Here is a 24,048-nt window from a genome sequence, read left to right on the forward strand (position 1 = left end):
GGTTCCCTGGGCCTCAGTATGGTAGGGGGAAACAGTAAGTAGGCTGAACATGAGGTGGAGTTGAAACTTGACCGGACTGAACTTGTTAAACCCAGCGTGACCAGAACGTATGGCATGTGTGCAAGATGATGCCAAGGAGATGGGGATGCAGTTGAGCACGGCTGAAGACAGCCAGTGGAGGAGGATGAAGCCAGTTCACGTTTCTATCAGCTATGGCCTCAACCTTTGTGTCCCCCAGAAATTTCATATGTCGAAATCCTAACTCCCAAAGGTGATGGTGTTCATGGGTGGAGCCTTTGGGAGGTGATTAAGTTATAAGGATGGAGCCTCATGAATGAGATTAGTGCTTTTATATATGAGAGCTCCCTAGTCCCTCCCCCCATGTGAGGATCCAGTAAGAAGTGTGTGACCGGAAGAGGGCCCCACCTGACCACGCTGTGGAAATCGATTTCTGTTGTTTACAAATCTGTGATATTTTGTAATAGCAGCCTAGAAGGACTAAGATGGTATCCTAATAATTTTTAGACTGTTCGGTAAACCTCACGCTATTTGGGTACATCACAGTTTCATAGCACTTAATTGTCTGTTGTAACACTGTGAAAATTGGCTGACAGTACGTGGCTGGCTTTCATAAAGAATCCCGAGAATTCAGTCTTCTCGGTAGCATGACCAGCACGATAAATAATTATCTAATTCTTTGATTCTAATAACCTGACCCAGAATAATTTGCTGTGATGCTAAAGTAAGCTGTTAATGGTCTTCTTTGTAATGCCAGATTCTGCTATCTGTGACAGATTTTAATACGAACTTTTCTCAACGGTAGGGATGGATTTTCTTTTGATTTTCTGTTAAAATGAAGATAAGAAACTTTGACAAATTGCCTTCTTAGATTTTGACATCTCTGTGGAGTCTGTTTTTATTTTTTAAGATGAGACCCATTACACCCAAGCATGCATTCAAAAGCTATAAAACTAAAAGAAGACTGCTATGGGATGGATCATTAAGAACCATCTCAGAAATGAAAGGAATGGCTGTGGGCTTAGCAGTTGCTGTCGTAGATGATTCGGCACTTCAGGAGCTTGAGATAACTGTCAATCTTATGTGAATCCCTGCGTAGGCAGTGGAGCAGGTTATAAAAAGCAAAAAGGCGCGTATCTTCATCGGCCATCTGCAGGGATGGAAGTCCCGACCACACCGAGTAGACCTCATTCTCCTTGACTCCAGGATGAACCTAAGCACCCAAAGATAATGACTTATTATGAGTTTTATTAGTATTTGCTTATCTTCGTTCCTTCTAATTATCAAATTAAGTTTTGGGGAGGACACATGAATATAAAACTCTGTAGACATAGGTTTTGGAGCCAGCGTATCAGAAATCTGTTAGTAATTTACAAACTAGAAGCAGAACTCAAGTGTAAGTTTTCTTACATGTATGTGATCACAGATTAAGGATATTTGTGCAGGAGTAAAACGATGGAGAAACAAAGCTGCTGTTTGAATATTCATATGAATGTGATCAAGGGACACTGTTGTATCACTTGAACTGTTTGATGTCCTGAATCTGTTCTCTGAAATGTACTTTTTACCTTATTTCTTCTGAAGGTCACCATCATTACATTTATGTTTCCCCTGCTTTGAACTGATTCTCTTCTCCATAGAGCATGTGTTTAAAGACCTTAGAAACGATGCGGATTGTACTAGATGGTTTAAGGGGCAGATAATCTAGCGATGGCTGTGACTGACAAGATCTTCTGAAATAGTCAGGAGGCATTCACATTCCACCCAGGACAGATAACCCCCTGATGTCCATGAGAAATATCTGCTTTCTCTTGATGTCTCTTAAGTGGAAGGTACTGGGAAAACTGCCTATAAAAAGGGGGTGCTGACAGCAACCCCCCAGTGGTGAGAGGTGGGTGGTAGGGTGGGGACTGTGAGCAACTGAGCACCTTGCATCTTCATGCTTGTTACCCTCTGTGGGCTGGGAACCCCCGGAGAACCAAGAGACCAAGTAACCAGCTTGGCAACTAGGGATGTCATCTAGTTTGGAGAGCTTCTAGGTATAAACGTGGGATAACTGTAGACCCTGCCACACTAACTTTCTGCTGCAGAGTAAGACCATTTTTTAAACCTGGGATTCCTTATTGGAATTTGTGTGTGTTGCCTTGCTTTTATTTTAGTGCTTGAGCCCTAAGACAAAATTTACTGTGCAAAGGGCAATGATATGAATAAGAATAAATAAGTAAGCGGTAAAAAAGAACAAAATGAAGTATTATAGAACAAATTAGTGACCTCAGAAAATAGACCCACAGGAATGAGGACAATAACCTGAAAATCTAGGTGTTTATTTCATATGTCCCAGGGTTAAAATGTGCTTTGTATTTGTGATGGATATATTCTTCTCCCCTGAAAATGACAAAAATGTCACAGGATTAACATGTACTTTGTACACAATAAGAGAAATATAAAATTGCTCCTATTATTAGGTCTATAATCATATATTTTTATTTAGATTATATATTATTTCTGAGAACTTCAGGAAGCTGCTTAGATGTTCCCTCCCTCATGTTGAAATTATCCCATCTAAATGGAGATTTATTTATCCCATTTATTTATCCCATCTAAATGCATATATCAATCTAAATATGATAAATTATTTGGGGAGATTAAATGCAATGATTAGAGTTTTTATTTTTGGAGCCCCCTCCCAAAGCAAATTTCAGATGGGAAAACTTTGTGTAAATTACAAAATAAAAAAACATTCCAGAAAAGGAGCATCTCCATCTTTTGTGACCCACTGAAACCTAGTGCTTGTGGGACAGCATTCATGCTGTGGCCTCCTCTTTTCAATCTCCTTCCTTCCCTGACAGATATCTCCAGAAGAGCAGGGAGGAGTGGGGACAAACACCATCCAATCTGGTTTTGACTTTCTCTTTTCTTCCTTCCCACTCTCATCCTTTGGTTTGAGGAGGACAGAGAAAGAATACAAGCAGAATTTCAGTAGCAGATGTCCTGGGATACTTTGAAGAAAACATTTATTTTGCAAATTCTATTCTGTAGTTCTCTTACCCTTGAAAATATTTCAACCACCTGTGCCCAGGAAAAGGCAAGCTTTTGGTGGAATTGTGTGCAATGCAGGGAAGGCTGCACCTGTCAAAAATCGTAGTAGAATTCTGCTTCACTTACAATAGAATCTATCACTATGATGAATGACTAGGCTCTTGCTTTATTTAATAGCAGTCTAGAATATAGGAGGCCTGCATCTTGTTCTTGCAAAGTGAGATATTTCAAAACTCATTCCTCATCACAGAGGTCACTTCTTTCATTCATGAGAAAACCAAGGAAGCCTTCAAGAGGCTGCTCACCTGGCCAACTATCTTCTCCATGCCTTCTAGAAGTCGTTTGTTCTGTTCCTCAATCTCTATGGCTCTTGATAGGATAGACTCTGGGGCTTCTTGCATACCCCGCACCTCAGTGACCAGGTGGTACAGAGGGTCATTCCAGGAGCGCAGCACGCCAAGGATCATGCTCAGAAGGACTTCATGCTAAGCGACCATCGGAAGCAATTTCATTAAAATAAGCATAATACAGTGGGTTTAGTCACATGTGATTTTTGTGCAGAGAGGCTGACCTAAAAAAACCTCTTTGTTATTCCTGTGTGTATACAAAATTTTTTGAAGGTGGTAAAAGTTGTAAAAGTATAAAATGTAAGCTATTTGTTTACATTTTGCTAAAATTTAAAAATATCTGGCTTATTTTTTTCAATGCTTTTATTTTTACTTACTTGAATTTTTGAATTTAATTTTATTTTTTTATATAGCAGGTTCTAATTAGTTATCTATTTTATACATATTACTATGTATATGTCAGTCCCAATCCCCCAATTCATCCCACCCCCCACCACCACTTTCCCCTCTTGGTGTCCATATGTTTGTTCTCTACTTCTGTGTCTCTATTTCTACCCTGCAAACCGGTTCATCTGTACCATTTTTTCTAGGTTCCACATATATGCCTTAATACACGATATTTGTTTTTCTCTTTCTGACTTACTTCACTCTGTAGGACAGTCTCTAGATCCATCCACGTCTCTACAAATGACCCAATTTCATTCCTTTTTATGGCTGAGTAATGTTCCATTGTATATATGTACCACACCGTCTTTATCCATTCGTCTTTTCGATGGGCACTTAGGTTACTTCCATGACCTGGCTGTTGTAAACAGTGCTGCAGTGAACATTGGGGTGCATGTGTCTTTTTGAATTATGGTTTTCTCTGGGTATATGCCCAGTAGTGGGATTGCTGAGTCATATGGTAATTCTATTTTTACTTTTTTAAGGAACCTCCATACTGTTCTCCATAGTGGCTGTATCAATTTACATTCCCACCAACAGTGCAAGAGGGTTCCCTTTTCTCCACACCCTCTCCAGCATTTGTTGTTTGTAAATTTTCTGATGACGGCCATTCTGACCCGTGTGAGGTGATACCTCATTGTACTTTTGATTTGCATTTCTCTAATAATTAGTGATGTTGAGCAGCTTTTCATGTGCTTCTTGGCCATCTGTATGTCTTCTTTGGAGAAATGTCTATTTAGGTCTTCTGCCCATTTTTGGATTGGGTTGTTTGTTTTTTTTAATATTGAGCTGCATGAGCTGTTTATACGTTTTGGAGATTAATTCTTTGTTGATTCATTTGCAAATATTTTCTCCCATTCTGAGGGTTATCTTTTCATCTTGTTTGTAGTTTCCTTTGCTTTGCAAAAGCTTTTAAGTTTCATTAGGTCCCATTTGTTTACTTTTGTTTTTATTTCCATTACTCTAGGAGGTGGATCAAAAAAGATCTTGCTGTGATTTATGTCAAAGAGTGTTCTTCCTATGTTTTCCTCTAAGAGGTTTATAGTGTCCGGTCTTACATTTAGGTCTCTAATCCATTTTGAGTTTATTTTTGTGTATGGTGTTAGGGAGTGTTCTAATTTCATTCTTTTACATGTAGCTGTCCAGTTTTCCCAGCACCATTTATGGAAGAGACTGTCTTTTCTCCATTATATATCCTTGCCTCCTTTGTCATAGATTAGTTGACCATAGGTGCATGGGTTTATCTCTGGGTCTGCCTTATGCAAATAACTAATTCTTCTAACGAGTTCTAATTTATAATGTAAAGAATTTTGTTTTTACCTCGGAAATTCGACCATCTACTTAGTGAGTTCTTTATATTTGAATACTTTGCTTGTCCAGGGAAAGAAACCTAAGTATTTTGTTGGAACTCAGTATGTGCCTGGAGTATCTACCCAAGAAAGATTCCACCCATGCCCACATCATTTTCACCCAAAGATTCATTTGTATTAATGAATCAAATCATGTATTAATATATTCATTTTTTGATTGGTAATTTTATTTTATGATATTGGAACAAAGAGGCAGTGAAGAAGACGTGGCATTTAAAAACATGCTTTCCTTAATCTATCCCAACACCAAGCCCCATGCTGCTATCAGAGCAGTCTATTTTGTTGACACGTGTAGGTGCAGAAAATGGCGCAGTACTGTCTTTAGTAACAGCATCAATGGGATTCACAATGGAGGGTGTTGCCCCCTAGTTTGCTACTACCAGGATCAGGCATGAAACTCCAAGGGGCTGAGCATCTCTGATTTAAAATGCTTACTTTCTTGATGTCCATGAACTAATCTACTGGTAAAGGAAATGAAGAGTGGAGAAGAATCAAATAGACGTTGCAATGGAAGCATGACTAGAATGTGAGAGAAGGAGTTGTAAAGAAATACAGGCTATATGGTGAGTGGCACATATGCACTGGGCCATTGTAGCTCAGTGGTTAAAAGTGAGAGCTCTGAGTTGGATGAAACCCAGACTCACTGCTTCCTAGCTGTGTGACAGGTGCAAATTCCATAACTTCTCTGAGCCTCGGTTTCCTTATCTCAGGAAGTGTAATAGCAGTACCCGTGTTACAGGATTTTTTGTGATGACTGAGTATAATAACGCACATAAAGTGCTTTGTAAAATGTATGGCAATGTAGTCGCTCTCAATAAATTTTAAATTTATAAAAAATTCCTTCTCCTCCTTCTTCACCTTCTTCCTTCATTTTATCATCATCGTTATTAATGAGCTTACTAGACTGAAAGAATGCTGGTATCATTAACCAAGTTGTAGAGAGAGAACAGATTGTATTTAAGAGGGTATATATGTGAAAGTATTTAAAATCATGTGAGGACAGTGGTTCGGGCCGGGAATCAGAAGGGAGAGATTATGATGATAAAAAAATGGAGCTGGGATAAATGAACAGGACTTGATGTACAGACTTTGTTGTCATCAGAACAGAGGCAATAGTTAAGGTCATGAGAAGCAAACCATTTTATAGGACCTGATTTGGGGAGAGACCTGTAATTAAGAATGAGAGGTGACAGAGGAGTCAGTGAAGAATGAAGTAGGTGTCAGAGAAGTAGAAGCAGAATCAGGAGAGCCTTGAAAGTCAGAAGCAATGGCTCGAATGGTACAGTGGTCCGTCATGGTAAATGCTGCCCATGTAAGAGTCGCTAGTAATGGGGGATACATCAACTGGGTTTGCGTTTCTTAAGTACCCATGAATTTTGCAAATTTAATATTTTACACATGGAAGTCCCATTCAGTTCATGCTTTCATGAAGTAAAGTATATGCAATCCTAGGTCTAATGCATTGGTTGAAGTAATGTTGTCTGCATGGACAATTTATAGATCATTTATTTTGCTGCTATCGATCTTTAGTCAGCACTTGATTTTACTCATACTTCATCAAGTGCAGAATGTAATTTCTCTTCGATAGCTTGCTCTTCCTCCACCTTCCTTTGCATGTGCCGTTACCATTACTTCTAATAATCTGCAGCCTGGTAACACCCGTGGACTATCTCATTTGTTTAGGTGAAAAACCTGGATAAAAGACTCACATGGACCTGTTGGGCTTGTTCTTTGTCTTCAGGGGTGGAGAGGGAGGAGGTGTGGCAGCTGTTGATAGCCTTGGTAATGAACCCTCTGCCCTGGGCGTACCGTTTATCCTGGAAGTGATCAAGCAGATTTACTGAGTTAGTGTTGTTTGGGCATTGAATAAATGAACCCATTACCAGAATAGTAACACATTTGATAGATGTATCATTTTTTTAATGAAAGCCACGTAAAAGTCATTCTTTGTCCTACTTTTTCTTTCCATTATCTCTGTAAAAATTTTTTTTTTCATCTAACTTTTCTAAATTCCAAGCTCTTCCCTTTGCTATTCCCTTGTTTAATTTCACCCTTCCCACAAGTTATTATCTGGAGAGCAAACACTAAAAATACCTCAAATATGAAATATTAAATGTTTTATTAAGTATCATCTTTTTTAAAAGTATTTGAACCAAATATAGTGCATATGTACCTGTATTTAGCCATTTAATCTTTTGTTCACTGTGGGTCGGAACCAATATACTTCCTTAATAGGAGTTATAAAATGATAACTTTTCTTTGACTAATCTCTGAATCCACATGCCTATAGCTTAGTGTTCATCATAGATGCAGACTACAATTTTGCTGATGGTGACAAAATGGTAAGTCAGAGAAACGTGGCATAAAATTCTAAGGAATACTAAGCAATGGACTGAGAATGAGAATAGAAAAAACTAGCTAACACGTTGATAGAGAAAAACTAATCTTTAGTAAAACTTGTGAACATTTAAAGGGATTATTTGTAAGGTTTGGAAAAAAGGTGGCCAGTTAAAAATGGAGAAGGAAAGAGAAACTGATGAGTAAAAAGAACTACATGAATTTAATACAAACATTGAATACCATTTTTTATCAGCTGTTTGCTCTACTATGTGCTCCTTGATTGTCCTAAAAGAGTTAACATACAACTTTCAAAGTACCTTCATCAGAAAGAGAATAATTGTTTCCAGTTCTAAACCAACCCTTCTAGTTGGTTCTAAACCTATTCACTGCAAATCTTAGAACAATAATTTGTAGCATTTAAGAAACTATCATTATTTGTTTTCCTGACATGGATTCAGCTTCATTTACCATGTTCCATCCACCCAATTCACTGCAGTGCAGTTATTTATCGGGTATCTACTGTGTGCTAGGTGAAGAATGCCCAGAGAGACCCTTAAGGACAAAAAAGTCAACATACTTCCTTTTCCTCAGCCCCACCTAAAAGTGCTTTAGGTCAGGTGCTGTTATGGACTGAAGGTTTGTGTCTCCCCCAGATTCCTGTGTTGAAGCCCCAACCCTCAATGTACTGTATTTGGAGAAGGACCTTTATGAAGGTAATTAACGTTCAATGGGCTCATAGGCTAGAACCCTGATCCAATGTGATTAGTGTCTTTATAAGAGAGTTTTCTTTTTTCTCTGTATCTCTGTCTCTTTCTCCCCCGCTTACCATGTGAGGACACATGGAGGAACCAGACTGGGAAGAGAGATCCCTTACAAGAACCTGACCGTGCTGGCACCCTGATCTGGGACTTCCAGACCCCAGAACTGTGAGGAAATAAACTTCTGCTATTTAATCCACCTAGTCTGTGGTATTCTGTTATGGCACTCCAAGCTGACTAATACAGGTGCTTTAAAAGTTATTTTGGAAATTAAAACAATAAAATGAAGTAAAGGAAATTGAAAAAAAATTATTACACTCTTTAAGAATCTTCGAGATTTCCTGAAACTGACCCTTTCTCCTACATCTTACGAGCTGATGCCTTCTTTGACCCAGAAAGTGTATCATTTGAAATTTGGCTGGTGCAGCTTTCTTGTTTGCAGTGTGGTTTAGCCCAGTCACTTACGTGAAGGCTCTTTCTGGAAAGAGGCATGAAGTGCAGTACTTACAAATTCGTTGAACATTTCCGAGGAGAGGTTATGGATGTAGTGGGACAGGATGACTGCGCGGTCAAACAGGTCTCGAAGGGACACCTGGCAGTTGACAGCCCCGCTGGGACAGATGGGAAGGGAGGCCACACTCTTGCACAAGAGCAGATTTGACACCAGCAACAGCAGGAGCAGGAGTGACCCTGCTTAAATAAAAAAATGAGCCACTCTGAGATGATCTATTCAACTGAGGTTATCAAAAGCCATCCTGTCAAGGGAAGCCTTATCTCTCCCCATTGCCCTCTGCATGATTTGGTACTGAAATAGCTGGGGTGGGAAAGAATCAACACCTTCCACTGTGTAAATTTGGATGTATAATCATATTTGCACAGATAGGTAGTTTGAGAAGTAGGTTACTCCCTGCATTTTTGTATTGCTCCCAGAAGCGCTTCTGTGCTTTGCAAACATTTGGAGCTGAAATTAATTCTGAGCTGGAGTGTTTAGGTCATTCTCTTAAGATAGTTTAATGTGTTGGAACTTTCTGCAGATTCTCAGCAGCCAGGCTCTCTAGGAGTTTGTAATTTTTTTAACTCTATGTTGACGAATGCTTGCATTCTAGACACTGAAATGTCAAGAATAGCACAGTTGATCTCTCTGGTTTACTGTCGTGCCTGATAATAATAAACACATGACCGACTGATTGCTAATATTGAGCACTAAGATAAAAAGGATACTGTAGCCTGGGTCTGCTAACTCACCTTAATAACCCCATGCATTTCCTTGATGCTTTGCCCAAAGCTTTAAAAATTTTTTTAAATTTGTGTTTCACAATAACCCTGTGAGGTAGCCTTGACTTTATCTTCAAATTATATTAATGAAACAAGAAGACTTAGAGAGGGTGAGTAATTTTCCCCAAGTCCCATTATTAGCAGATGGAGGCGGCTGGGTGCCAGTGTCATCTTTTCACTTCCTCATGTCACATCACACACGCGTGTGGCCTCTCGGTCTGTGTGTAACAGGGACCACATCGGTAGCTATGATGACTCAGAGCTAGCAGAGGTCATCGCCGTTACTAGTAGAGAAAAATACTTTGATTGCATGACAATAGTGAACCTAGAAAGTTGATTTTATCAATTTGTTCTGCTCTATCTAAAAAACACTCTCTTTAAAAATATTTGACAATTATCAGAGATGATTTACTCACCAATTTACTATCTCAGAAGATGGACAAATAAGAACCACTAACATATCAATAATTTACACTTCCAAAAGGAAAGAAACAATATATTAAAATCACTTTTAACTTCAAACTACTCCAAAAGACTATAAAGAATATAAAATATAAAAATGTGTTTATCAGAAAACTCATTTGCTATGGAATCTTCAATAAATGTAACTGGAAATGTCCAAGATAAAGCTAGGCAAGTGCTAAAAAGATTTATGGTGAAAAAATACCTAGCCCCAAATACCTGAAAATATATAAAAGAATATTTAGCATAGAATGTAGCTAAACAACCTTTTAGCTGCAAAATAAAAAATATTAATGTTGTGAGATGATTCATGTAACAGACGTTTAATTTTTCAAAAACATGTTTCCAAAGAGTTTGTTTTAGGTACATTACAGTCATGTAACATAGCTGATTAGATGTTTTATCTACAAGTATAAATAAAAAGTAGAGGTAGAGGCATTGGAATAGTATTGGTTCTAGGAAATTCATGACTGGACAGATATTCTTTAATTCTTTCTACATTTGTCTGTACCTTTATCATCTGAAGGATTTTCATAGTCTAAGATGAGATAAAAGAGATAAATGTTTCTGTTGTTTCATGAAATAAATTTTGTTACTAATTTCCTTGTCTTGCAATTTCTTTTTCTTGCAAATGTCAACCAAGAAAGTAAAGGTAATTAGTTATTACTAGCCTGTTTTTTCTTTTATAATGTCATTTGGCTTAAACCCAGTCGACAAAGTATTGTAGGAGACAACTCTGCTATCATTGTCTATATTATGGCTTCAGAGTTAAAAGTTTCATCAGGCTGACTCATCTTGGCCAAACCACAAAAGAGGCCTGGGAACTAGAAAATGTTTGTTTCTACCTTCTGGAGTTGTGATGACTTGGACTCAGAGACACTTTTGGTCTTATTCCAGTCCAGGGTTTCTCACCTTTGGCTGATTGACATTTTGAGCTGGATAATTCCTTGTTCTGGGGGCTGTCCTGTGTATTGTAGTATATTTAGCAACATCTCTGACCTCTACCCACTAGAGACCAGTAGCGCCCCTGCCCCAAATTAAGACAACCAAAACCATCTCCAGACATTAACCAAATGTCTCTGGAAGACACTCCCCCATTTGGGAACCACTTTCCTAGTCCCTTAAACAATTGATTTCTAGAGCAGTGATTAGATAGCTCTTCTAAACTCTGTAATGCTGAAACCTCTGAATGAGAGAATATTAGCTACAATTTCAAATTAATACCGCCACAGGAGTGTTGATAAAGCTAGCAGCTCCGTGAGTTGCTGCACATACCTTTCTGTGATGAACCTTTGTTGTCCATGGTGGTGATGATTTCGAAAAACACACTTCACCAGAGAAGATCTGGTAGTCCTACAGCTTTCTCTTTCCCAGATATTGGCTTTATAAGCCTTTGACATCTTCATGAATATATTTAATCAGGCATTCCCTTCCCTTTTGCCAGTCATCTATTTCCGTCATCGAGATTACCCCCATAATTTCAAACATCAAATGGTATTCTATTTCTTATTCATATTCAGGAAGACATACTGGCCAGAAATGAACATCTAGGAAGGATTTTGATTAATTAGACCAAAAGGAAATGAGAGAGATAATGAAGGTGAGATCTGGAGACTAGTTTGGGTTAGAGGACCTGTAAAATTACAGCAGTCATTTACTTTAACATTTACCTTTATTTCTTTGCAGTTTCTTGAACATAGCATTATCTTTCACTAAGGTGTCGCATGTATTATCAAAGGTTATTTTTTTTTCATTCAGAATTGCTGGGTGAAGTCAAAATTTCAAAACTTACACACTAAATACCAAGAAATATAGAATAAGGATGAGTAAGATTTTCAGTTCCTGTTACACTCAATACATTTCCCTCATTTTTTCTTGATTTTTACACATTCTGTTTTGTTCTTTTAAAAATGACATACCTCTGTGGTAAAATGTACATTTTCATTTATCTCTTTTGATTTTAACATTTAGGTAAAGTTATATTTTCATCCCCAGTTTACAGATTGAAAAACAGAGGATTGGAGATATTAAATGTCAAGGATATAGAAGAAGTAATTAGTCAAGTTAGATGCTGAAAGGATTGTCGTTTCAAGAGGAATCAGGAGGGATGTGAAGAAGGCTGGAAAATGAATCCTTTAACACACGTTGCCCCTCTTCTAACATGAAGAAAAAAGCCACTCCCTGCTTCCCTGGTGGCGCAGTGGTTTAGAGTCCGCCTGCCGATGCAGGGGACAGGGGTTTGTGCCCCAGTCCGGGAAGATCCTACATGCTGGGCCCGTGAGCCACGGCCACTGAGCCCGCGCGTCCGGAGACTGTGCTCTGCAACGGGAGAGGCCATGGCAGTGAGAGGCCCGCGTACCGCAAAAAAAAAAAAAACCCAAAAAAACAAAAACAAACAAAAAGTCACCCCTGACCTTAGGGGGTATTCTGGGGAAGTGACACAGTGATTTTCAAGGGCAAACACACACACACACACACACACACACACACACACACACACACACACACAGAGCCTGGTATGTAATGCAGTAAAACAAAATTCTAGACAGTCATGTCCACTTTCAAGGATAGGGGTGGACAAACTGTTACTAACTTATGGTGGCTTTAGTTCTCTGACCTCGAGCTACTCTGGAGGCAAGGTGACAAAAATTCATCTTTCATGGGCTCAAAAGTTCCACTTGCCTTTTAGAGATTTCCTGAATGAAATGATTGTAATGAATATGAACTAAGTTGTTGACGACATTCTCTAATTTTTAAGTCCATGCATCTAAAGCAGCCTGTGACCTTTAGTTTCAATTTTACCATATGTCTCTCATAGTAAATTGACAGGTGAGGTAATTAAAAAAAAATAATGTCTTTCTATGGCATTCACTTTTTCTATAGTTGCTCCTGCCGTATTTATGCTTTAGCAATTATCTAAGTGCTCTTATGGGGACTTAGAAATCTCCACAAAGACTAACGTCACTTAAAAACTATCTTCCTAATTGCCTTAGCTTAGGCAATACTAGATTTTGAAATCACATGAATTAAGTATGATGACATATAGGCTCTATCAACGTAAAGCTGGGTCAGGATTCCATACGCTCATACTAGGTATCCATTTTTTTTCCCCTGGACAGTGAAAGTCTGAATTGTTAAGAGAGCAGTGCCATGTGGTAGAGAAATTAATGCTGCCCTGCCTTTCCCTCCTCTCCTGGAAACTTAAGGGTAGGAAAATCTGCCGTAAGAAGTGACAACTTAATCTTAAAATTTAAAGGTGTTGCAACGTTTGTAGATAGCCAGGAAAAGAGTAATCTAAGAAAACCCGATTTGTGTTTATTCAGTGGAGGCCAGTTGATTTATTTGACTCCAAAGAGGAACGTGTTTCTCCGTAAAGTTTCTTGTGTGCTTTCTTACTGCTTCGCAGACCCATGTTTCCTGCTAAAGGGATATTGCAGTATCTAAATAACGCAAAAGGCATATTTTATGTAAAAAGTCATAGTTGTCTTATTTTTCTTTCCTGTAGTGTCAGCCCCTTCCCACCTTAATTTTTGTATGCGTTCTTTTGCAAGTTTTTCTCTTTGTGAAAACCTGCCCTTACTTTAGAGCAGTCAAGAAGTTCACTAAGAATGGACTTGTCTGTTTCTAAATATTTACAAAAATTCATTCGTTGCCATTTTTGGTCTGAGGGTTTAGAATTAAACCTGCTGATTGATTTCTGTCAAGTAGCTGAATAAATAGCTCAAATGATGTTAAATGCTCCATGATATTTTTAGTACCTGAAACTAATAAACAAATTTGCCATCCTTTCTAAACGACTCTAATTTTTAATACTAAGTAACATCAAGTTGGATTTCATTCCTAGTTAGGAACTGAGCTTGTATGTTCTTTATATTTTCTTTTGGTCATGTATTTTTAAGTTTGGAATAATATTATTTTTTTCTTCTGTCCTTAATGATGCAAAAATATTTAAAATAATTCACATAACTTGAAAGCTGTCTACTGCAGGATATAGTAGGGAATATTAAAGAGCGAAAGAAATTAAGAGGTTTAAAAATCTGAATAAATGGATCACAAGGATGTTTCAACTTACATTAGTAATGAATTGTCTTTTTATTGTTATTATTTTTTGATTGAAGTACAGTTGACTTACAAAATTAGTTTTAGGTGTACAACATAGTTGATTAGACATTTTTTAAGTTATGCTCCATACAAAGTTATTATAATATTATTGGCTATATTCCCTGTGCCGTACATTACGTCCCTGTGACTTATTTATTTTATAACTGACATAAATAATGTTCTGAGTTTGTACCTCTGAATCCCCTTCACCTATTTTGCTCATCTCCCCTACCCCCTCCCCTCTGGTAACCACTAGTTTATTCTCTGTATCTGTGAGTCTGTTTCTGTTTTGCTATATTTGTTCTGTATGTTTTCACTTATATGTGGAGTGATGATCTTTAATAAAGTGAAATCTGCAAATGACTAAAGGCATAGTGTTCATGGGTTTAAAAATTCCAAAACTTGGACTAAAAGGTCAGATAGGAAGTTGAATCTGGAATATGCTCATTGTAATACATTAACATGCTAAGTGACACACCCACTGATGCCATGACAGTTCTGAGGCCAACCATAAAAGGCCAAAAGGGGGCGATGGCGCAATTCCTGGAAATCTCTGCCCCTTCTCCAAAATAGTTGGAATAATCCTCCCACTCCTTAGCCTATGAAATTACCCAGCCCAGAAAAAGTAACCACCCCATATTTTGGGGCCTCTCGTCTTCTGAGATGGCCTACACTCTGTGGAGTGTGTTTCTCTCTAAATAAATCCACTTCTTACCTAAAAAAAAAAAAAATCGCATAGGCTATGTATCGTGTTTTTTTGTTTGTTTTGGCTGTGCCCCCAGGCTTGCGGAATCTTAGTTCCCTGACCAGGGATTGAACCCGCGCCCCCTGCGTTGGAAGTGCGGCCTCCTAACCACTGGACCCAGGGAATTCCTAGGATATGTGTTTTTTGTTTGTGTGTTTTTTAAATTTTTATTGGAGTATACTTGATTTACGATGTTGTGTTTCAGGTGTACAGCAAAGTGAATCAGTTATACATATACATATATCCACTATTTTTTTAGATTCTTTTCCCATATAGACCATTACAGAGTATTGAGTAGAGTTCCCTGTGTCGTTTTTGATATAAAACATCAGAAAATGTAAAGGGTACATTGGAGACAAGATGAATCACAATGGGGCTTTCTTGAATTACACTGTTTTCAGGATAAGCAAAAGTAATGATTTGATTACATCCTATTATTTACATTAACCCCATTTGTATTAAGACATACAGTTTTTCCTCCCAAGTTCAATGCTTATCTCTTTGCTAGGGCTTTGCAAATCATCAGCTTCCCTAAATAACTCCAGAACCCAAGTTCTTAATCTGTCAACAGTGTCTTGAGGGCATTTGCTCCTTAAATAAGAAAGCAATAGTGTAAGCGTTTGGAAATTTCCCCTGTAATTCCTTTTTTCTTTTTCTTTTTTTCACTGACAGGATATTCATATCCTCTGATCTAGTTCCGTGAATTCTTTTGTGTTAGCTCATTCTATGAGTTTCTTATCACATGTTTGTTTTGAACCATCTGTACCTTCGGACAAGTTTTAATGCCTGATATAAGACAATGCCAGATCCAAGGATGATGTGTCTAGAGACTTCACAGATTCTCTCCTTGAGATTACATTTTTTCAGGTAGAAGTGTCAAATATTTGGCTGTATGCTAATGCTAAGTGGGGTGGATAATAACTTACCTCATGAAAGTTTCTTCGTATTTCGATATGTGCGTGTGTGTGTTTGTATGTGTGTGTGTATTCCTTGTCTAATGGGAAGTGGATCTGAAGCATGCCCACTTCCAGTGAGAGAGGGAGAGAGAGATTATCTAATAGGAAGTGGGACTCTGAGCCATGTCTTCTTCCAGGGATAATTTTAAATTTTATAATTAGCATGGGCACCACCAAGCAGAACAGAAACCTATAGCAATAGATCAGGGTCCTTGAGGCTCCCTGAACTGACAGACTTCAGTTCTTTAATTGTTCCATTGTGGTGAGACAATGGGGGTCCCAGAGGAGGGGCTGAAACCTTCAAGAGGAGTCAGGATGTGTGGGAAGACACGGCAACAAATCCGTGCTGATCTCAAGAGAAGTATTTTTATATTGTAATAACTCAATAGAGCCGTACATGTGTTGATGTGCTATCACCCCTGCCTTTCTCCACTGTACATCTTTTTCAATATATTGAAAGAATTCGGATTGGGAAATAGGGTTGGTTCTTCACAGGAAATAATATCCTCCAGTTTCAGTCTGCACCCCCCATCATCCTCTAATACATTTTTCTATTAAAATTTGTCTCCAGTATCTTAGCTGTGACCTGTCTCTATCTTTTTGTCTTATTCACTAAATGCAACACATCTTGCTAGTGTAATATATGCTTTGATATTCAGGAATTAACTGAAGTGACAATTGTTTGCAAAGCTTTTTTTTTTATCATTTGGGGTTGAAATATAAATAAGAATGAACTCTTTGATGGAATACTCTATTGACCCAAAGAAATATATATGTATATATATACACATATTTATATATGTATATATTTATATACACACATATATTTATATACTTATATAAAGTATGTTTATCTGTATATACGTAATTTATACTCTCTCCCTATCTATCTATCTCTATGTAAACAGATGATAGGTAGATATGTACTAGTGTATATACTAGTATATATGTTATATATATATTTTTTTAAACTACAAGGGGGAAGTAAAGGTACAAGGTGCTGATGAGGATTTCTGAGATAAGGATACCACACAATCTTGACTCTCCCTAATTCTAATAAAATGAGCAACAAAATAAGCTTTAAAAAAAACTAGCAAAATTGCATGTCAGTCAAAGATGGAAGAAAGTATGAGCATGTTAATTTTTTCATGGTTCAGTGCGGGGAATCAATAGATATTGTCAAGGTGATTTTTTTAAAAAAAGATGTCAACAGATGGTGCAGAGTTATCATCACAACCACTGGAAAATGGAGAACAGATTATAAACCTTTTAGCTTCTCAGAAGAAAGGAAATATCACACAAACACTCACAAGCACACACAAAATGTATTTTCTGCTTATCAAAAGATAGAAAACAAAGGAAATGTAAGCAACAAAAAATATAAAATTAGAGATCAGAATAGAATCAAACACATTATGGGATAAGTTTACTCATTAAAGAAAAAAAAGACTTAATTTCTTTAAAAGTGGCAAATCCCAATAGATGGTATTTCCAAAACAAAATAAGTGATATGTCCAAAACAGTTGTTTTCAAAGGACAAAGAGTTAGCGGTTCATTTTGAGCCCCCCCCCCCCCCCGCCCAAGAGGACATTTGCCAATGTCCGAAGACATTTCTTTTTTTAAAAAAAAATTTTTATTTATTTATTTATTTATTTTTGGCTGTGTTGGGTCTTTGTTTCTGTGTGAGGGCTTTCTCTAGTTGCGGCGAGCGGGAGCCACTCTTCATCGCGGTGCGCGGGCCTCTTCACTATCGCAGCCTCTCTTGTTGCAGAGCATAGGCTCCAGACCTGCAGGCTCAGTAGTTGTGGCTCACGGGCCCAGTTGCTCCGTGGCATGTGGGAACTTCCCAGACCAGGGCTCGAACCCGTGTCCCCTGCATTGGCAGGCAGATTCTCAACCACTGCGCCACTAGGGAAGCCCCTGAAGACATTTCTGATTGTCATAACTGAAGATGGCAGTGCTCCTGGCATGCTTTACTGGGTAGAGGCCAGAGTTGCTGCTAAATAACCTACAACACACGAAAAGCCCCCAAACCAAACTGGTATGGCATCCAAAATGTCAGTAGCTCCAATGTTGAGAAACCTAATGTTGAGATCTAAAATGAAGTGGCTAAGTAAAGTTAAAGTGTAAGTATAAAAAAACCCACAGCAAGCAAATTATTTAAAATTGCTGGACAGCGTTCCCTGGGCTATACAGTAGGTCCTGGTTGGTTATCTCTTTTAAATATAGCAGTGTGTACATGTCAATCCCAAACTCCTTATTCTTTTATTGTAGCCTGTTAATTCTTTATATAAACTTCTGTTTAATCCACACAAAAAATATAAAATTGCTGGATTAGTAAAATTACTAATAGGCAAGTTTAAATGTAAGGCAAAAAGTGTTAAAGCAAAGGGCCATCCTTTGTGATATTGTTGTATGCAGTCAACGGTGGAAACAAGGCTATCAACAATCTTTATGCATTTAATAATAGGATCCAAAACAGAAAGCATATACTAAGAAAATGCGAGGGGAAATTAACAAAGACTTAGGAGTAGGAGTTGATATGTATGTGTGTATTTCAAACACCCCTGAAACATCTACAATAAATGACATTATACTTGGCCATAATGAAAATGTAACAATTTCCTAAAAGTTAGAACACAGGGCAATAAGAATATATAAGTAGGGGGCTTCCATGGTGGCGCAGTGGTTGAGAGTCCACCTGCTGATGCAGGGGACATGGGTTTGTGCCCTGGTCCGGGAAGATCCCACATGCCGTGGAGCAGCTGGGCCCGTGAGCCATGGCCACTGAGCCTGTGCGTCTGGAGCCAGTGCTTTGCAACGGGAGAGGCCACAACAGTGAGAGGCCCGCGTACCGCAGAAAAAAAAAAAAAAAAAAAAAAAAAAAGAATATATAAGTAGTTCAGTTTGTTTTGTTTTATTTTCCTTTACTAGTCACCAGTGATTATTTAACTGCTGAATCTAAATAACTCCCTGAGTCCTTTGCAATGTCAAACCTTTTTTCTGGCATTCAACCCTCATTCTCCCCAGTGGCTGTCATATTCAGTGTCAGGATCTTACCTGTCATATCCATAAAGATGATCCAAACTCTATTTTTCTCTCCCTGACTCTCTTCTGAGCTGTCATCTACTTGCTAGACATTTCAACCTATATGTCTTCAACCAAGATATGCTGACTTATTAAAAGAAAATCTTTAACTACTCATCTTTTCTCTTAACCTACTCTCTTCTCAGTCACCCACACTTAACCTCTCAGAGCTGTGTTTCTTTCCTTTTCTTTTGTCTCCCTTGACTCACACTCAACCAGTTGGTATGGTATGTTGCAATTATTCTGCCTCTCTAACATCCATAAAATTTTCTTTTCTCCTCTCTCTAGGTTATCTTGACCTGAATATTTATAATAGCTTCTTTTCCATTTTCTCCTGATTATGTCCATTTCAGTTTCAATCTGTTTATCCATTAGGAAGATTAATCATCCTGAAGGGCAACTTCTGAACAATCTCTAATTTGTCTAAGTCATAGTATTTGAGATCAGAGGAACCACAGAGTAAATCTAACCAAATACCTCATTTTACAGGTGAAGAAAATGTGTTGAACATGTGTAATTATTGACAGAACTGGCACTGGAACTCCAGATTTTTTTGTCATACCGTTAATATTTCTTTTTACTTTCTATAATCACACTTGTACCCACTGAGCTTCTTATGCAGCTGATGGTGAGTCTTGGTGAGGAGGTACGGATGTGACCTTGAAGACAAATGGAGAAACACATTACTTCAAGGAAAAATGCCACAGTAATTGGGTTCCCAAAGAGAGAGGTGAGGGAAGTAGCATGTTTTAAACGCTTTGGAGCCTTTAAGGAAACGTTGCCACTGCCAAAGAGAACTTAAGTATGATTCTAAATTATGTTATAAAACAATACATTTGTTGAAATATTTCTTGATGAGTTATGTAGATAAGCGATGAAGAGCTATTAATTTTATTTCTTCTTCAAATTGGTCTTTGGTTTATCTGCCATTTTGGTCTCTAAGAATTCTTTTACTAATATGTGTCTTGCATATGTCATAAAATCTTCATTTAACTTTTTCACTTGTCCATTGTACATCATTAGTAGAATGAAAGTCAAAGAATTCTTGTAGATTAAAAAAAATAAAAGGTTATCTGTCGACCACTGAGAGAAGCAATATTATTATTACCTTCAGAGGTGATGTGGCATTTGAATGTTCTCTCTTTTACAGGCCATTTTGTATTCAGACCTTATAAATTAACTTAATAGATGAGAGATAGGGTATTTCTTCCAGGGCATTCATTTCATAGAGAAATAAAGAAAATGAATGTAAGTTTCCGTTAATAACTGCAGAATAAGATCTAGACAGTACTTTCAGCTGCACCTGAAAACAGGGATAATGTCCATTTGGATAAATAGAAAATCATACACGTGTATATTGGAAACAGCTACGAAACTGTGAGAACATTTTCAAGTTCAGTTTATATAAAGCTTTCTCATTAAGGTCACATCAAGTATATAGGAGCACATATTTTATCATTTAAGAACATTTTTGAAGATAAGTCTGTGAAATAACTATGTCTTCCAAACTCCTGTCTACATAAATGAAGTTTAAAAACTGAAGTAATATTCATATGATTCAATCTAAAGAGAACTTTAAGCTCAAATATCAGGACAGAAGGTTTGTTGCTGTTATTTTTTCAAGCAGTTTCAACAAGTACAGTTGTCCCTTGGTTTATCCAGGGGGCATTGGTTCCAGGACCCCATTGGATACAAGATCCATAGATGCTGAAGTCCCTATATAAAATGGTGTTGTGATATAATTGACCCTCCAAATCTGCAGGTTCTGCATCCCCAAATATGGAGGGCTGACTAAATTTGTTGCATTTGCTTGTCCAGAACTGTATCTTATTTTCATTCAGAAGCTTTTAAATTTTTGTTTGCACGTGAGCAAATTAGATAGTTAAAAACAACCAATCAAATTGTTCAGTAGGCTTTGTAGACTCTAAGCAACCGTTAGTGAAATCATTAATAATTTTTACTTTTCAAATATCTTGATGACCTAAACAATGATGATTAAAAGAGTGAAACCTGTTTTTTTTAGTGCTCTGGTCAGAATCCTATAACATACACACTGATGGGTAGATTTTATCAATGTTACTTGAATATTGTAACTTTAAAAATTCAGTAAGTCACTTTTACTCACTGTATTTAGGGGGCGAGCCATAGATGTGTGTCTGTTCTGAATTACTCAGATAATTGTCATCATCTCACCGTCTACCACAAAAATATATTACATGCAAAATGTATTTTAATTCCTTATCAGTGTTTTAAAGTTTTTAGAAAAATGTATCTTTAAAAAATTATGTGTAGCTTTCCCATTATATGAAGTATTTCTAGCAATACAACTCAAAATAAAAATTCCATAAAAATGGTGCCATTGGAGCTTTCAGTGACTCCGCAGAAAAGTCAAGGGTATGAAAGTAGAAATAAGGCAGCTTTTGATGGATTTAAAATTTTTATATAACATATATGTAAAATAAAAGGTGAAAACTTAGGTCTAGATAGCATCTTATCACCCAGGCCCATTTCCACAGATAACCACTGCTTCCTTCAAAGGTTAATTAAATTATAAACGCACACCTGCAGAATATTTGCGTATTTAAAAAAGTCATTAAAAATGGAATATAACTTCCTGTTTGGCCAATTCCTTAATGACTATATTTGCATTTAATGATAGCAGCCCACCTTTAGAGCTTTCTTGCTCATTTTCTCTGCCTTTATCCTAAGCAGCCAGCTTTCCAAGGTTAAGACCAAAGGCTTTGTGAAAATGTCATGGGTTTTTCCTTGTCCAAAAAAAACCCCCAAAACCTCAAAAGTCTTTTCTTGTCGTTTACTTCAGTGTCATCCCAAACATAGGAAACTTTATCATCCCAAACATAAACCCCCCCAAAATTTTTTTTGTAATGTTATGAAAGACTTTATTATATATATTCTCCCTTTTGACTGACACATTTTAGCACAGTTCATAAAAAATGACATTAAAACTGTTTTATTTTCATTACAATCCCAAATTACAAGTTTACATCTTAAGCCTTATTTTTTAGAAAGGGTTATTTCATAGCAAACTCCAAGACTTAGGATGAAAAAATGCTTATTCCGTGGATCAAATTGTATGTGATTGTTAAGAAATTATATAGACTTATGCATAAATCATTGACTATGAAAAAGGAGTTTTGAATTACACTGCTGACTCCTTTACTAGCTTACTGAGGCTGTACCTATATGATTGTGATAAAATAGTTACTTTAGTACCAAATTTAAGGAATGCGATTTGTCAGGTTTATGATAGTTCCTGATTCTTGCCAGCAACTTCCAGTTATATCCAGTTCTGCCCAGGCATCATGAAATAAGATAGGTCAGGTAACTCATTTGGAACAGTGACCTCTCTGCACAGGACTGATTTCATGATATGCCGAATAATGTTAAGAATATTCTTTGAGTGTTTCATAAAAGATGAATAGTTCTGATTATCTATTGTTGCAACCCCCCCCCCCCACCACCAATTTAGTGGCTTTCAACACAGTTTCTTATTTCGGATGGTTCTTGCTTAGGGTCTTTCGTGCAGGTTGCAGGCAGGTGGTAGCTGGGGTTCAGGCATCTGAAAAGCTTCCTCACTCAGATATCTGCTGGTTAATGTTGGCTGTCTGCAGGGACCTCAGCTGGGGCTGTCCAGCAAAACACCTTCTCATGGGCTCTTCATGTGGTCTGGGCTTCTTTACAGCATGGAGGCTGGGTTCCAAGGGCTACCATCCCAAGCCTGAGAAGTTATGCAGCATCACTTTCTTCATGGTCACCAGCATGCACAAATTCAAGGGGACAGACTAGATCCCGTCTATCAATAGGAGGGGTGTCAACAGTTCACTGTAAGAAAAGTGTGTGGAATGGAAAATTCTGTCATATCCATCTTGGAAAACATAATCTGCAGTAATCATTATACTTTAGTGCTGATATTATGTTTATTCCATAAATTATTCTGCAAAGGATCTTAGATATCTACCATCTAATTAATAGTTTTATACAACCAGCAGCATTATTTCCCCATATTCTACTGAGGGGTTGCCAGACAATGAAGATTCTTCCTTTGTTCCCCCAACTGTTTCTGTAGCTCTTTCTTATAACCTGAGATACAAGTCATGAAAAGGAAAGAATATCAGAAATATTTTTTTGGTCTTTCCAGACTAGATCAGGGGTTGGAAAACTTTTTCTTAAAGAGCTTGAGAGTAAATGTTTTTGACTTTGCTAGCCAAGAGGCAATATCAAGGATGCTATGTAGGTACTTATAAAATGATATTAAAATGTAAATAATATTCTTAGCTCATGAGCTGTACAAAAACAGCTTGCTCTGCTGGAGTTGGTATGCAAGCTATAGTTTGTCAACTTCTGGCCTAGATCATTTGTACCACTGTACTAATCAAATTTTGAAAACCCAGTGAATTACTTTTCATTTGGTTTTAGGGATGTGTAGATGCTGAAAACCTGACTTTACATCTACACTGGTCACTGCAAATATTCTGCCTAATGCTTTCAATTTTAATTGCTAAGAATTACTGTAACAGTAGTTTGATGTTTGATGACAAGTTTTCATAAAACTTGTTTGATGTTTGATGACAAGTTTTCATAAAACTTGTCAATCAGTTTAAGTTATAAAACTAGTGTGAAAGTGAATCCTAGCTATCCAGAACAGAAAAATAAAGAAGAGAAAAAAAAAGTGATGTTCAGAAAATGCAGTTCCTTTTCTTTTTTCTTTCCTTTTTTGAATAGACCTAGTTAGATACAAAGGTGGATTATTCATTCTCTTCATTTCATGATACATCATCGTTATTGTTCAATGCATAGCTACTCCCTTTATTTTTTCATCTATCTACCTATCCATCCATCCATCTTTTTCTATCCTCTTCTGCACTCCCTTCGTTTCCTTTCCCCAGAAATAGCCATTCTGACATGTTTATATGAATTACTTTGTATGTGTTCCTGTAAGATGTGCAGTGTTGTTGAGTTAGCACACATTTTAATTTACCTAAAAGATACGGTCTTAGAGATTTCAGTCTGATCTTTGTCTTGGTTTTTATTTACTCAGTTATGTTTAGAAGATGCATTCATCTTACTATGTGTACATCTAGTCTG

At 37.4% G+C, this 24,048-nt stretch overlaps 1 protein-coding gene across 2 annotated transcripts; it reads right to left on the minus strand.

Moving 5' to 3' along the window:
- Positions 1-1,039: 1,039 nt before the first annotated feature.
- PRL (prolactin) lies at positions 1,040-11,356 on the minus strand (the record flags this gene model as incomplete). 2 transcript variants are annotated; one of them, XM_082664382.1, is made up of 5 exons in its annotated part: positions 1,040-1,231; positions 3,363-3,542; positions 6,928-7,035; positions 8,825-9,006; positions 11,329-11,356. In XM_082664382.1, 5 exons carry the CDS (start codon positions 11,354-11,356, stop codon positions 1,040-1,042), a joined length of 690 nt encoding a protein of 229 aa, XP_082520508.1. The 2 variants fall into 2 exon arrangements, with proteins under 2 accessions (XP_082520508.1, XP_082520507.1); XM_082664381.1 differs by having other exon boundaries at positions 8,825-9,009.
- Positions 11,357-24,048: the final 12,692 nt, after the last annotated feature.

This window comes from Grampus griseus, assembly GCF_964374135.1.
Source record: "Grampus griseus genome assembly, chromosome: 10".
In the NCBI taxonomy this organism is placed as follows: Eukaryota; Metazoa; Chordata; class Mammalia; order Artiodactyla; family Delphinidae; genus Grampus; species Grampus griseus.